Source organism: Micropterus dolomieu, linkage group LG21, assembly GCF_021292245.1.
Source record: "Micropterus dolomieu isolate WLL.071019.BEF.003 ecotype Adirondacks linkage group LG21, ASM2129224v1, whole genome shotgun sequence".
NCBI lineage: Eukaryota > Metazoa > Chordata > Actinopteri > Centrarchiformes > Centrarchidae > Micropterus > Micropterus dolomieu.
The window spans coordinates 31,529,234-31,543,442 of NC_060170.1; the positions used below are offsets into that span (position 1 = coordinate 31,529,234).

Below are 14,209 nucleotides of genomic sequence, written 5' to 3' on the forward strand. Positions count from 1 at the left end.
GTAAACCGCAGAAGACGTTATGTTTCCACTGGCTGAGTGAACTGACCTTTTATGTGTGAAATCGGAGGCGTTCCCCTTTTAACTTTGTCCCATGATGTTTTGAGAAAGCATCTCCCCTCTTCTGGCCCCACACAGGGGAGCAATTAGTAACCAGTTTTCATCACATGGCAGTGCCTTGCTGCTTCCATACCACAGCGCGGGTGTATTCCAGCAAGCAGATTTAGATAGATAGATACTTTATAAATCCCAAACAGCGATTATGTGCTAACAGTCTGAGCTACTGGATAGTAGACAGGATGTAGTAAGAACTCTGAGTCAGTTAACCCTGAGATGCTTTCATTTCCGGAAAGAAAAGGTGACTTAAACCCTTTTTTAAATTGTCTCCATCGGTCATGATGTGATCGGTGGCACTGGTGGAACATAATCCCTCTCATATAGGAGATTTTTATTACTTATTTATACTTATTTCTTAATGAGCAGGATCGTGGTGCAGCTGCAGAGAGTTCGTTATTTTAATAGAGCTGCGTGAAGTCTGTGTTTTAGCAGCATGTCAGTGACCTTGTGTAACTACATTTGTTAAAGTAGATGAAATAAAGCCACTGAATGCTGTTAAAACAACACTTAAAAACCGCTGTATTCGAATCTCTGTCTTTTCAGATGCAAATCAAACACATTTACTGGATCAGACTTACAGTTTACAATCACGTCTAAGTCTTTGAATCATACTAAGAGTTGAATGAACGAACTCTGATCAGCTCTTCTGGAACCGAAAACTCGAGTTTCCCATCTCAGGATTCATCGACTCAGAGTTCAGGGTTAAACTGTTAAACCTGCTTTCTGGAGTACGCCCCAGTAATCGGAGAAAAACAAAAACATGTTTCCTGTAGATTAACACGCAATAATGGACCGGCAGCTCTGCTCTAACTGCTCAGCTTGGCGTGATTTTTAGCCAGCAGGATGTATGTGCGTCAGCTGCCAAAAGTTGTTTCTGTTTGTTCTTGCAAAGATAACCTCTTGTATAAAGAAAAAAAGAAACACCCAAAAACTGTTTCAGGCTGGTACCAATACTATTTCACACTAACATAGTATTATACAGGTGCTGTGTGACTTTGATATCTTTTTAAGCAGGAGGATGCTGCTGATGTTGCTGTTTTATAAAGGAAACAAAGGCAACTTCTCTGCATTTAAAGAACAGCCCATGCAAAAGATCTGCGAATAATTTATCATTTTTATTTCATATTTGAATATAAATCTCTGTCAAATGAAAATACCTAAATGATAGACAAAATCATACATATTTACAGAATTTATATATATAAAAAAAGGAAACAAAATCATCTGTGTTGACTTGATTTCTGGGATTTCTCTTGACTCCATTCTCTTACATGTTTTTCAGATCGAGGAAATATGACTTGATACATTTCTATAGACATTTGTTTCTGTATTGTTTTGCTCAAGTTCAAGACAAGTACAGGTCAGGCAGCCTTTTTGTAATATAAGATTCTCCCACCAACAAAGTGTACATTTTGACAGAAAAAGACAAAAAAGATAAACAACAGATTGTAAAAATCCCCCGTTATGTTTTGGCCAGTGGAAGATGGCGTTACGGAAAAGATGTGGTTACCGAATAAATCCAACCCCGATGCGAGGGCTCATACAAGCTGCCGTTTGTTGTCACACTGTGACTTAGTTACAGTATGGTGAAATAGGCTACAGCTGAACACAAGATACAAAAAGAAATTATCTGACCATGTTCCCCTGGCATAATACAAGGGATAAGGCTAAAACAGTGCACTCATACGAATTCATACACCTACTGCCGACTCACAGAAAAACCATCATAGCTCCAGTGGACTCAAGTCTTTTTTTTTTTTTTTTTGGCAAGATAAGAATTGCTGCAGTCCCAGAAAGAAAGTTAAATAATTTGCACACAAAAAAAGTAAAGAAAAAAAAAAAGGACCTGACACATGATTACACATCTCGTGAGACAGCAGTCCAGTCCAAACGGCGACGCTCGCCCTGACGGATCTTTGTGGATTGGAGCTGCTTGTGTACCGCTGCTCACATCAACATCAAACCGCTGTGAGATGGAAAACATGTTTGAACTCTAGCTTTTTGCCACAGAACATCAAACCCACATAAGATTATTTTTAAAAAAAGAGGTAGGTGACCCTTTTAATAACGTGTATTGCTGGCATCCAGTGGTAAGACGGTTAAAAATGTGTTAACACTACGCAGAGGGCAGAATACTGTGTGTTAATTCTCAAATGGCTCACTCGCTTAAAACAAGAACTTAATCTGATGGTACTTAAATCAGGTGGCATTAGTCAGCTTTAGTTTGTGGCAGTCTGGTGTTGAGCTAATTCACAACCGTAATGATCACATTAAGAGAAATTGGCAACAGGAAATCATAAAACAATCCTCAATGTGTGACCCACTTTCACATCAATCTAAACTTGTATGGTTATGTCTGGTTTTAACACTGTATTGACACACATTGTAACGGCAGGACGTGTATGGCACAAGGTCCGCGCGCATCATATTCACCTCTCAAGTTAACACTGTGTGAACAAAGCTTCCCTTGTAAGTACTGAGAACGCTTCACATCACTTTTTTACGTAGCAGAAAATCTGTTCTCCAAACTCAAATAAGACGTCCAAGGGTCCAGCCTTGAATCTTATCCGTGTGTGGACAACTTCATCTGCAAATGTGTCAGTCGGATTATAGTTTTACCTTCACACACCCACGTGTTTTACCGTAAGATGTAGGTCACTTTAAAATAAAAAAAAACAAACAGAAAGCAGAGCCACGTGTTCAACTCCAACACACTGAAAAAGGCATTATTCACTCCCAATGGAGCGTAAACTATCGATGGATGATTGATGGTAGTTATTGCATCAGACATGGCAGTCTATGAAGAAGAAAAAAAATAAAATAAAAGGTAGCATGAAATGAAAATGTTACATAGAAATGATCAGATCATGCAACATGTGGGACGATAAAAAAAGGAAATGACATCCAGGGAGACGACTTCAGTTAAAAGTGATTGAGACGCGGTCTGAGTCATTACAACAGAACAGACCGGTAGTTTTTTTTTTTCTATGCATCCATCATGCACTCACATGTCAATGAAATGGATTATACAAGTATACATATTTTGTAAAACTGTGTGAGAATACCATCAAAATCATCTGTGTAAGCAACTTAAATTGTCAGGTGAAGTCTGACAAATCATTTATGCTTGATTGATTTAAAAAAAAAGGCCATATGCTTGTAGCCTGTAAAAAATACATAACTGTTAACTATCCTCAAACATTCAATATTTTACTACTTACTACGCAAATCCAAAACTCAAAACATAAAAACTTTTTTTTCTTTCGTTCGAAGAGTGTGCCGTGCAGAGATAAGCAAAAGGCCAGAGCAGGTGGGCCGCGCAAAGCGTTGGGTAGTTCATGACGGGGTGTCTGGGGTGATGCATTATTAGCAAGAGAAAATAAAACATCTTTCGTTCAGTAAACAACCTACTCGCGTGAACAAATGCCCAAATAAAACAGCCATCTTGGAAAACATTCATGGTGCCAGTGCTCAGACTGTCTCCACACATTCAGCTCTCCTTTCAACGTCACTACAGAAACAGATTCGACTGTAGTGGCTTGAACCAACGTGTGTGTGTGGGGGGGGGGGGGGGGGGGGGGGGGTAGAAGAAAAGAAAAAGATGGTACAGCATAACAGATGGGATAACTTGGTGTTGGTTCAAATGGTCAAAAGATATCAGAACTCCCTCCACATGCTGCCTCTGTTGTCCTGCCTGGGGGGGGGGGCCATGAAGCACCTCTGCAGTTCACACCTTTGTGCAGAGCTACAACATGGCTATGCTCTCTGGCGTACAGTTGAGATGTGTGGATGTGCTGCTTCCCCCGGGGGACTTGAGGCCCTTAGTCGCCCCGCCCAGAGTCGAGCCCCGGGACCTGGAGCCCATCATAACCCCGGAGCCGAGGTGGTGACTCTGCTGCAGGCCTGCCATCATGGTCTCGCTGGTGACGGTGCCAAACTCGTAGGTGAAGGTGCCGTAGAAGATGAGGATGTCCACCGTGAAGACCCACTCGCAGATGGCCGCGGCGTGCTGAAGGATGAAGCTCTCGTGGATGAAGAAGATGCCGCCTGGGAGGAAGTTAAGGAGGACAGACACTTCTGGTACATGCGTGAGCAAAATAAATCCTATTCCTATTCTGCAGAATCAGTGGCACAGGGAGAAAATAAGACTGCCTGAATCAATCCCAGGATCTAATGAGATAGGACAGCCAGCTTAACCTCGGGGCGCCAGGTGTGAATTAATTATATGATGAGGGTTAAACTGCAGTTGGCTTTGCTGCGCCATCAAACAGAAAAATAGGATACCAGTCAGTGGCTGCGGTATATTCACCTGAGACTGACTTATCATTTATCAGATAAATAATGTGAATGGTTCTTATCCGGCCGCCAAACAGACGAGGAGAAGGCAGACAGAAATAAAGGATGACAATAATGAGAGGTGGAGAGTCTCCACTAAACTGCTTCCTAATTGGAAGGAGCGGCCGTCAAGTGGGTGCTCTGCTGATTGGGAAACAGCCACTTTGGTGCATTTGAGAGACAACAGGCTGTCAAGGACAAAGCCGCGGCTCAAATGTCAGCGAGAGGCAGGCGGCGGAGAGAGGTCGCCACAGAGAGTGAAGCCGTCAGCTCCTTCACGGGAGGGCGGGAGAGAGAGGGGGAGGGCGGGAGAGAGAGGGGGGGGGGGGGGGGGGGGGGGGGGGGGGGGGGGGGGGGGGGGGGGGGGGGGGGGGGGCAGATGACCGCGAGCCCAGACAGATGTTATCGTGGCCTCGCTGTCCTGGCTCAAAGTTGAGGGACAAACATCGTGATCTGTGCAGACGTGCCTCGAGGCTAGCGGAGTGACAAGGACAGGAAAACAAGACGGCTCTCCAGTGAGTGAGTGCATTGATGTCAGGAGCCATGAAGGGTTTAACTAATAAGGGCTGGGTGGAGCAATGTAGACGAAGCAGTCACACATCCATCTTGGCTTCGGTTTGAACGACGCCACTGAAGAAAACCCTGTTAAATCTAACGAGGTACGAATCCTCGACTAGCAGAGAGATGAGAAAAGAGATGTTGTTAATATGAGTTTAACGAACATCTGGAATGACTGTAGTTAAACAAACCTTTTCCAAGGCAGACGTTTTGTCTTGAGCACATAAAATAGAAAAGCACAGGTGTAACAGGAATTTAATGATGGCTCAGTTCCAGTAAGTCATTCCACCGTGTGAGCACGAACAATATCAGGGCCTTCGAACTGGGTGACCTAAACGGGAGACGGTCGTTATTAATGTTATTAGTTACAACTGTGATTTTCTTGGTATGAATGTCTCTGTCAAAAGTAAAGATGAACTTAAAAGAAGTCAAAAGATATAAGAAACAGTACATAACTACTGCACCTGCACACCACGGGGGATGTGCCACTAGTGAGTAAAGGATACTGAGGACGAGGGACACCATGGCTCCCAGTGCCAGAGCCACTCGGAAATGGGCCATCCAGTAGTCGAGGGCAGTCACAGCCACCCGGTAGGTGAGCACACACTGCAAGCACACAAACAGCAGCCCTGCTGGAAATGCCACGCCGGCCCCAACGTAGTGTAGAGATTTGGCGTGATCAACCTGACAAACAGAGTCGTACAGTCAGAAAAAAAAATAAATAAAAAGAAGAGGAAGGTCACCAGCGTCTTTTCAGGTTGGGGCTGCACGATATTGGAAAAAAACTGATATTTTAAGATTTTTCTTTTCTGCAATATTCATTCAGATATGAAAAAAAATACAGGAATTTTCGCCAGATGACTTCAATTGCTCCATTTGAAAAAAAATTAAGCATCCTAGAATTATTGTGGTAATTTTGTACGGGAAAATACATAGAAAATAAATGAGCTGAAAATTTTTTTCTGAGCTTTAATGCTGTAAAAATATTTTTTTTTAAATGCTAAAAATAAAAATAAAATAGAAGCTAAACACCGACGCCCTGAGTGGTTTACAAATGTTGCTTTTCTTTCGGTCTTGTTGTTTCTTTTTGTTTGTTTTCTCCTGTTCCTCACTCATTTCCAAGTTGTTGTTGACAACTAACGGGGGCGGGGCCTGCTTTGGATGTTTATTAAATTGACCAAGAACAATATTGTGATTGGTGGTTTGCTGTGCATGTAAAGACTGCTTGTTACCCACTAGCAACAAACTCTGTCTCTCCAAGATCCCTTAAATTGGAGTTAATTAATCAGACAGACTTCTCTTGTAGATTAGCACTGTTGGGCAAGTTACTTCCAAAATGTACATACTAGTTACTGTCATTTGAGTGATGTGCAGAGTCATATCCGCAGATCGAGTGGGTATTTGTCATAAAAATGTACCTTGTTATTCGTAGCGGTGGGGAGGAGGGGTGAAATAGGATGAATCGTCTCCCCATTAAGACGCTGTGCGCATTTACGCACGGGGTACAGCAGCATTACATCATTGATTATTTGTATTTCCCGACACTCCGACAGGATCTGCCTGGATGAACTGACAGTAGCCTCTCTAATCATGAAAGTAATTCATTAAAAGCACAAACGCATGGCCTACAGGAATCTATTTACGCGTGATCCATCAGGGCAGCTACCGCCTTGTTAAGAGGAGCTGAGCTCCCCGTAGTCTGCCTACAATCTCGACCAGCGGATTCCCGCAACAGGAAATAACGTTGGATATGACGGATATGTTTTTCTGTAGTCGAAATGTTTCTCGGTGTTGAATTATTATTATTTAAAAAACAAAACACCACTTATTTTCAGGTTAAAATGCGTTGCAACGTGCGTTACTGAGATTGTAATGGGTATAATATTACAGATTTGTTTTAGTAATGTGTTATATTACTGCAAAAAGCAATGCATTACTGTAACTGTGTTACTTTTGTAACGCGTTACTCCCAACTCTGTAGATTAGACATGGAAAAGGAGAACTGTGCAAGTTTTCCTTTTGTATCAAGCAGCAAAAAAGGTGTTTGAAGGGCACATTGCGATGACGACGCGAATTCAGGTCATTAAATTTGCTTCAAGAAGTTTACCTGGAAGTTGCCCACCATGACCAGACCCAGAGCGTTGGTGCAGCCAGACACCAGAGCGCTGGTGTTCACCCAGCATCGGTGGCTGTGTTCGATCACCTGGGCGTAGCGCAGAAAGCACACCATCACCACTGCAGGAAACGGGGGGGAAGGACATGCGCATTTACACAGCATCCACCACACAAGAACACGACTGTAAAAGTCTTTTCATATGAACCTGTGAGCCGGTAGAAAAATCACCGTTTAGTTAATTCAATTACTGCATGGCATTATTTTTGGGGTTTATTACACACATTTTCTTGACCTTTTTAGATTTCAAAATGCTTGTTTAAACATGATGCACTGGTGTAGGCTACACAATGGCGTCTGAAACTGGGCGGATCATGTTGTAGATGGAGCTGATCGATTAATTTTACTGAAATTAGCATCACAAACTATAAACCTGCAGGTTGCTGTCTGTTACGGTGCTACCACCAAGGCAGTAAAACACAGATCAATTATATTACAAGCCACCAACAGAATAGGTCAAAGGTCAAAACTAAAGCATCAAAAACAGCTTATACACTCGGGAGAGACAAGCAGAGAGCTGAGAAAAGAAGGAATGACAGATGTGGAAATAAAAACGCAACGAAACATAAAAGACGATCTGGACAACTGGAAAAAATTTAAATACATAAGAGAACAAAAGCGGATGGTGATGAATGTAGAGTTTGGATCAACGTTAACAACAACAACAGGGAACAGTTAAGTAATTAAAAAGGCAGAGGAGGAAAAACTGGGGGAAAGGTGATAAAACGAGACAAGGGGAGGAGGAGTAAAAGAGGGAGGCCATGGAGGGTACGTGCAGAGGAGAGGACAGAGGGGGGAAGTGAAAGGAAAGCCGCATTCATTATTTATTAGAGAGCGCAGGCTATTTCAAGCCCCTCCGTGTCTCCTAGAGGCCAGTGGCTGACGTCTGTGGGCACCACACAAAATGGACGGAGGGGAGACGGACATTAAACACGTTTCACCTCTCGTTAAAGACCAGACGGCAGCAAATCGCAGCTCTAATCACAGATTCAAACAATTTTTCTTCATTGCATATTGAATAATCAGTATTTAGCAATGCATTTTTACAGACATTTGAAGTACAGAAATGATAGAATATTTCATTAATAAATACATTTTTTATAGTAAATGCGTTTAAATACCACAACCAATTCCATATTTTGGGAAATATGCTTGTTTGCTTTCTTGCTGAGTGATAAAAACTAAGCTACAGCCAGATGACTGTTATCTCAGCTTACAAAATCTGCCTTTAAGCACCTCCACAGCTCACGATTATAACAACACATCATATATTGTTGGTTTAACCCGTATAAAAACAACGCGTTATTGTTTTACAGCAAGTTATGTGCTGGAACAAGATGTACAAACTGAACTTGTGACCTTGTGAAGTGTCATTTTGTGCATTTCGCCTAGAAATAAAACTCCTGGCAATGTTCTTTTACCGAAGATGCATCGGTTGGCAACTTGTATTAACTTGACAGCACTAAATTCACTTCTGAGAATTTGTTGCGAGACACAAACTATAGAGATTTTAAATACTGGTAAAATAAACCAATAAATATTGGTTTTATGAAAATCTATCAAGAGACATCTGGCTTGTGATGTGCAGAGAATTCTTGGCTTGTGATAGTTTGAAGCATTTTGGGGAAAAACTAAAAATAAACAACAGAAGCAGCTGAAAGGGACTGTTGTTGCTTTATTATTATAAATAGGCATTACAGTACAGCGTTTGTTACCAGGCCTGGAATGTCATCATTTTAGGGGCGGGGCCACTTGGCCTTGGGTGGGCAGCCAAATGCCAGGGCAGCAAGGCCGTCAAATAAAACAATGATTTTAAAAAGGTTAAAGATGATTTTATTTTTATTGTAATTTAATAACGCTTAGTAATCAATAATCAGAACCATGCATCAGGGACATCGGAAATCAGTCACAGTTGAGGGTGCTGACAGAACTTGATGACGACATACTAAACGGTGCGTGACAACAGACTTAAACACCTGCATACTCCAGGTCAAAGCAGACACAGCAGCTTCACAGTCAGGTGGCCCACGACCTAATGCAGCGCAGCGTGAGGATACAGATGTTTTGTAGGAGGGGACGAGTGTATCAATAGCCAGCCAGCCAAACCCAAACACTGCCTATGTTAACCCCATCAGCTTCTGACTTACGGCTTCAGCTGCAAAGCCTGGCTGTGACTTTGGAGCACTGCAGGCGGCAAGGTATTCTAGCGCAGTATCAGCAGGAATGCATCATCTCAACCCATCAACAGCGTTATTTGTGCTCGTGACCTTGCGAGGTCATTCTTCCCAGAATTATTCCTCAAGAACACGAGTCTATTGTTTGCATTCTTCGAAGAGAGAAGCCACCCCCCTCCTCCACACCCAAACTAAGCACTAGTAGGTACATTTTCTTACATATGGACCTAGGTGTGGAACAGTTACTGGTTTATTGAGAAACCACAGTATAATTCCCGAGGGTTAATATCACAGTAAACACTGTCCAGCATCAAACACAGTTAGCAACGTGGGTTTGTTTTGAGTCAATAAGAACATTTTTCAGCCTGGTTAAAGTCTGAAGTGTGGTCGTATTTTGGTTTGAGGGAAACTTGATCAAATAAAAAAAAAATTTTAAAAATCACATAATAGTGAATGAAGCTAAGTTAACTTTTATCTAAATGCATAATGTTGGGACTTCTGAACATGTCATGGTTTGTCTGGCTGACTTGCTAACAGCTTGTAAACTGAAGCTCAGTATTACCTTAATAAAAGCCCGGGCTTTTATTTGCCAAAAATCACTGAATTGACCCTTCCAATTTTTGGGACAGGCGTCCATATGGGACATGCCTTTAATTAATCTCGCACAAAACTAAAACATACGCTACTATGAAACAGTTTATTTATTTAAAACTAATATCAAATATACGTCATTCATTTGATCTAGCTTTGACAGACTGATTACGCGCTTTTATTTTGAAGGAAACAACGACATGGTGCAGGATGAGAAAAGTGTGGTAGAAGTTAGCAGACTGAGATCGATGGACTTCACATGAAAAAATTCATAACTTGGATTCATTTTTATGAAAATGTTTTGATTATTTTTATCAGTGGACCCTTACAGAGTAAAGGAATTTAATAATCAAGGAACGGACACATTCGGACTTAACGAGCGCTTTAAAAGGTAACGGAGTTCGGCACTTTTTTCTCTTGTCCCATGTCGGTTACACTGGTAAATCTATAAGAATTAGACTTTGGGACTTGTCGTTTCTATTAAATGAACTGAACGATTGAATTGTGGAGAATCTAACCGATCTAACGACGTGTAGCATGTTCATACTGACATATGGATCACACGTTTAAACGTTAATATTTGTATTAACAATCTAAGCAGCCTAGAAGCAGCTAAAGCGGGAAACCCAGTGGGGTTTAAGAGGTTTTATACATGCAAAGAACTTATATAAAAACCAGACCGGGCGTTGAATTGAGACAAAATGTGTTCTTGTGTTTGCAGACTCTGTTTACACACTGCACATGATAAACATGCTACGTAATTACGTCATCCAACAAACACGTTTTGTTCTTTTAAAATCCGGCAGTCGTTCGAAGTGGTTGTAAAAGTGTTCCAACAGGATAAACAGACTCCTGTACAAGACTCACTGCAGTCATTGTTTTCCTAAGACTCATTTGTATTTATGTAAATTCTGAATGAGGTAATTCCACAGAATTTATAACATATTTAATTTTAATGCACATTTGATATGTTTTCATTCATTTACATAAAATACTGGCTGTTATTGTTTTATTAATTTTTATGCAAACAAAAAGTTCAACGTGCTGCTAATTTTACTGGTTTTTATTATAAAACGTGGTTTCAGTGTGTATCAGTATTTTTTGGAACATTTTGCAGAGGCACGCAACCTCCGACATGTATAATCGCTTTGGATAAAAGTGTCAGCTAAATACCGCTACTATTATAGTGTTGTAAAATTTAGTTAGTTAATATACAGCGTGCGTAAATAAATCCAAAATTGTAACCCTAACCCTGGGTTGTCAGTGCGCATGTGTGTGGTGGCGGAAGAGGAACACTTGATGAGGAGACTGAGACCCGGCTTCACTGGTGTTGTGCCGAGTTGTCCGCACCTCGCGGGACTTTCGGATAATTTATCACCGTTGAAACATGAACCACACAAAGAATATTTTATCGTTTTTAAATAGCCGGCTACTTGAAATAGACCCGCGAGGAACAGCGACGTGCATGCAGTTGTCGGCATGACAAACTTCTATAAAGAGGCCTTACCCATGAATGCTCCAAGGTTGCCGATCAGGCTGAACAGGCAGCTTTCAGGAGGGAAGGAGCCACATTTACTGTAACACATGGAGATAAAACAGCCGTCATTGTGACAGGTAGGAGAATAACCTATATCTGCATATATCCCTGTATGCAGGGCCACAGTCTTTAACCATCAGTCAGTATTTTCCCACCAAGAAAGCCATGTACAGTCAACGTGTCATGTAAAAATCATGTAAAACCATCTACTCCGATATTATATCTAGGTGTAAAACTTTAAGACTTTCCAAATCTGCCATAAAGCCTGCAAGTCTCATGTTGCCTTTTTTTACAAGAGTGCTTTTGTACTTGCCCGTGCGTGGTTAGAGGCTTATTTGCAGATTAAACAAAAGCAATTTATGCAAAGCGTGGTTTAATGACTGTCACAGTGCCACAACATAACAAGGTGCTAATTCATGCCTCGGGGCCTTCGCAGACACGTAACTGCTTTTGTATTCTGCAGAAACAAAAGACTTGAAGTGCAGCGAGGAGGAGAGGTAGAGGAGGAGACCTTATGAGGGGGATGTCCTGGAGGGTGCAGCATGTCTTGGGGAAGCCTGGACGGGGCAGCTCCTCTGTGCACGTTACATTGTAAGACCTGTAGGAGTGACATAATGAGTTCAGTTCATTCCCCACTGGAGGCTGTGGAGGCAGACAAAAATTTAAATGAATAAAATGTTAAGAGTTTTATGCCCTTTTCGTCAGATCAAGACAGAAAAATCACTCACCAGTTCTCCACAGGACAAACGTGGTGATTCATCACAGCCATGGCGTAACTGTGGAGCGAGGAACACGCCGTCATTTCAAGCAGGAAATGTCAAACAGTGTGTAATCCCTGATTAACAGTTTTCAAGAAAGAAGATTATAAAGGGCTTTTGGCAGGAAAGCATTCACACTGAAGCAGCACATGAATACACTCAAATATTAATTAACAGCATGAATATCTCAACACGTGCCTGTTTAAATGTTTGACAGTGTAAATAAATACCTTGTGATGCCCGTTTACACATTATGTTTCAGTGTGACAGCATACGTGACACAGTCAAGTTTTAGTCACTCACACTATCCATATCCCTGTGATGGAGAAGGCAGACAGGCTGACAGGCAGGACGATCCAGGCAGTCATTGGGCTGGCAGTGAGCTGGCTTTGTCCCAAGCATGGGGTAAGAGGGGGGCTTCGGGCAGGAGTGTGCGACACGACAGGAGGGATCAGGTGGGGGGGGGTAGGTGGGGACGCGGGGTCACTAACACGCAGGGAAACACACTGGGGAGGGCATGAGAGGAAAAAAGGGGGAATGGCACAGCTCTTCTGCTCCACAGGGCCCTGCAACCAGCAGCAACCTGGAGGAAGAGAGTTTTAGAAATACACATTCAGTCAAACTACTGTAAATCTGCGATGAGGAGTTTCTCTTTCAGTCAGTCATCGCCTACATTTCACTTAACGGTTCAGTGTGTAATATTTAGGAGGATCTACTGACATAAATGCGATATAATATCCAGAACTACGTTTTCAGTGGTGTATAAAGACCTTACATAATAAACCGTTATGTTTTTATTACCTTTAGAATGAGACATTTCTATCTACATACCTGCGGTGGTCCTCTTACATGGACGTCGCTATGTTACGCCGCCATGTTTCTACAGTAGCCTGAACGGACAAATGGCTCGAGCAGAGTGCATTTTGTCACTACGTTGAATACGTACGAATAATAAAAACTAGTAGGAGTCGACTGGTTTATTAGAAGTAAGAAAAGAAGAGAACTTTGGACAAATGGAGGTCTACACGAATTATTTAGCACAAGAGCTGACAGAGCGTGTCGGTCACCGCGCTTGAAAAGGGAGGGGTGAGCGGTGCATTCATGTGGTGTCGGAATAATCAAAATTATTTTTTCCTCCTTAATTTTTTTATTGCAATAAGAGGAAGACACACGTTACATGGGACATAAAGAAGTATACAGAACAGTATACAAATATAGAAGGGCTGGGCAATAAAACAATGATAATTATTACAATATCATTTTCCTCAACAACAATACAATAAATGTTCAATATAACCTCAATAAATATTTGCTTTAATTCATTTGAATCACAAACAAATTTGCACTTCTCCTCTTAAAATATTTATTTTGTTGAAAAAGAGAGGCCTGAAAAAAGATTAACTAATCATATTTAGAGCTGCCAGCTCTCATTGGCTGGATGTGGATGTAGAGTCAGCAGACAGCTCCAGATAATTAGCATACTAGATATATTTCTGGCGTCTGTGATCACCGACTCTCGCGCTCTGCGACTTGCAAATTGGGCTTAAAATCTTGTAGTGTGGACTAGGCTTCAGACTACAGCTGACATGCATATACGTCCTGTGCCTGCATGATAGGAAGTAACAAAGTACTTACAGGCTAGTCCTGCCACTCGACAGCCATCTTGGTAACGCCTCTGGGCGGTTATTTCGGACAAACAAGACCAGGCCCCTATCTGAATGAATGGGGAAGAGAGCCACAACTGCACTTTTACTGGTCACCGGGACATAAAAACTGCATGTATAGAATCAGCAGTAAAATCTGATTAAAAACCGCTGAAAAAGTTTGATGACTTTGCCCCCAAAAAAGGTTTAAAAAGCGTTTTTCCCCACAAGTAATACTTCTAATACGCATGCGCGGTAGTAGTGACACATGCGTAGTAGCCCCTTACGTCAGTGGAACCACACGATTGGCTGACATACGTTTCCCG

The 14,209-nt window shown here is 41.9% G+C and overlaps 1 protein-coding gene across 5 annotated transcripts; it reads right to left on the reverse strand.

The window, feature by feature from the left end:
* Positions 1-3,685: 3,685 nt before the first annotated feature.
* On the reverse strand, positions 3,686-13,948 carry LOC123959587 (transmembrane protein 150A-like). 5 transcript variants are annotated; one of them, XM_046033700.1, is made up of 8 exons: positions 13,876-13,948; positions 12,544-12,823; positions 12,211-12,258; positions 11,994-12,080; positions 11,453-11,520; positions 7,115-7,242; positions 5,514-5,691; positions 3,686-4,161 (listed from the first exon to the last, which is right to left on the reverse strand). In XM_046033700.1, exons 2-8 carry the CDS (start codon positions 12,606-12,608, stop codon positions 3,860-3,862), a joined length of 876 nt encoding a protein of 291 aa, XP_045889656.1. In that variant the 5' UTR covers positions 12,609-12,823; positions 13,876-13,948; the 3' UTR covers positions 3,686-3,859. The 5 variants fall into 5 exon arrangements, with proteins under 5 accessions (XP_045889656.1, XP_045889655.1, XP_045889651.1 ...); XM_046033699.1 differs by lacking the exon at positions 13,876-13,948 and having other exon boundaries at positions 12,471-12,566; XM_046033695.1 differs by lacking the exons at positions 3,686-4,161; positions 13,876-13,948 and adding an exon at positions 5,247-5,338 and having other exon boundaries at positions 5,480-5,691.
* Positions 13,949-14,209: the final 261 nt, after the last annotated feature.

What these genes read in the sequence shown, in the direction of transcription:
- LOC123959587 (XM_046033700.1), bottom strand. Translation starts at nt 12,608, where the DNA reads ATGACTGCCTGGATCGTCCTGCCTGTCAGCCTGTCTGCCTTCTCCATC. An exon ending in TCATGGTGGGCAACTTCCAG is followed by an intron (nt 5,692 to 7,114) that starts GTAAACTTCTTG and finishes TCTGTTTGTCAG; the next exon opens with GTTGATCACGCCAAATCTCT. An exon ending in CATGGTGTCCCTCGTCCTCA is followed by an intron (nt 4,162 to 5,513) that starts GTATCCTTTACT and finishes ACTTCCTCCCAG; the next exon opens with GCGGCATCTTCTTCATCCAC.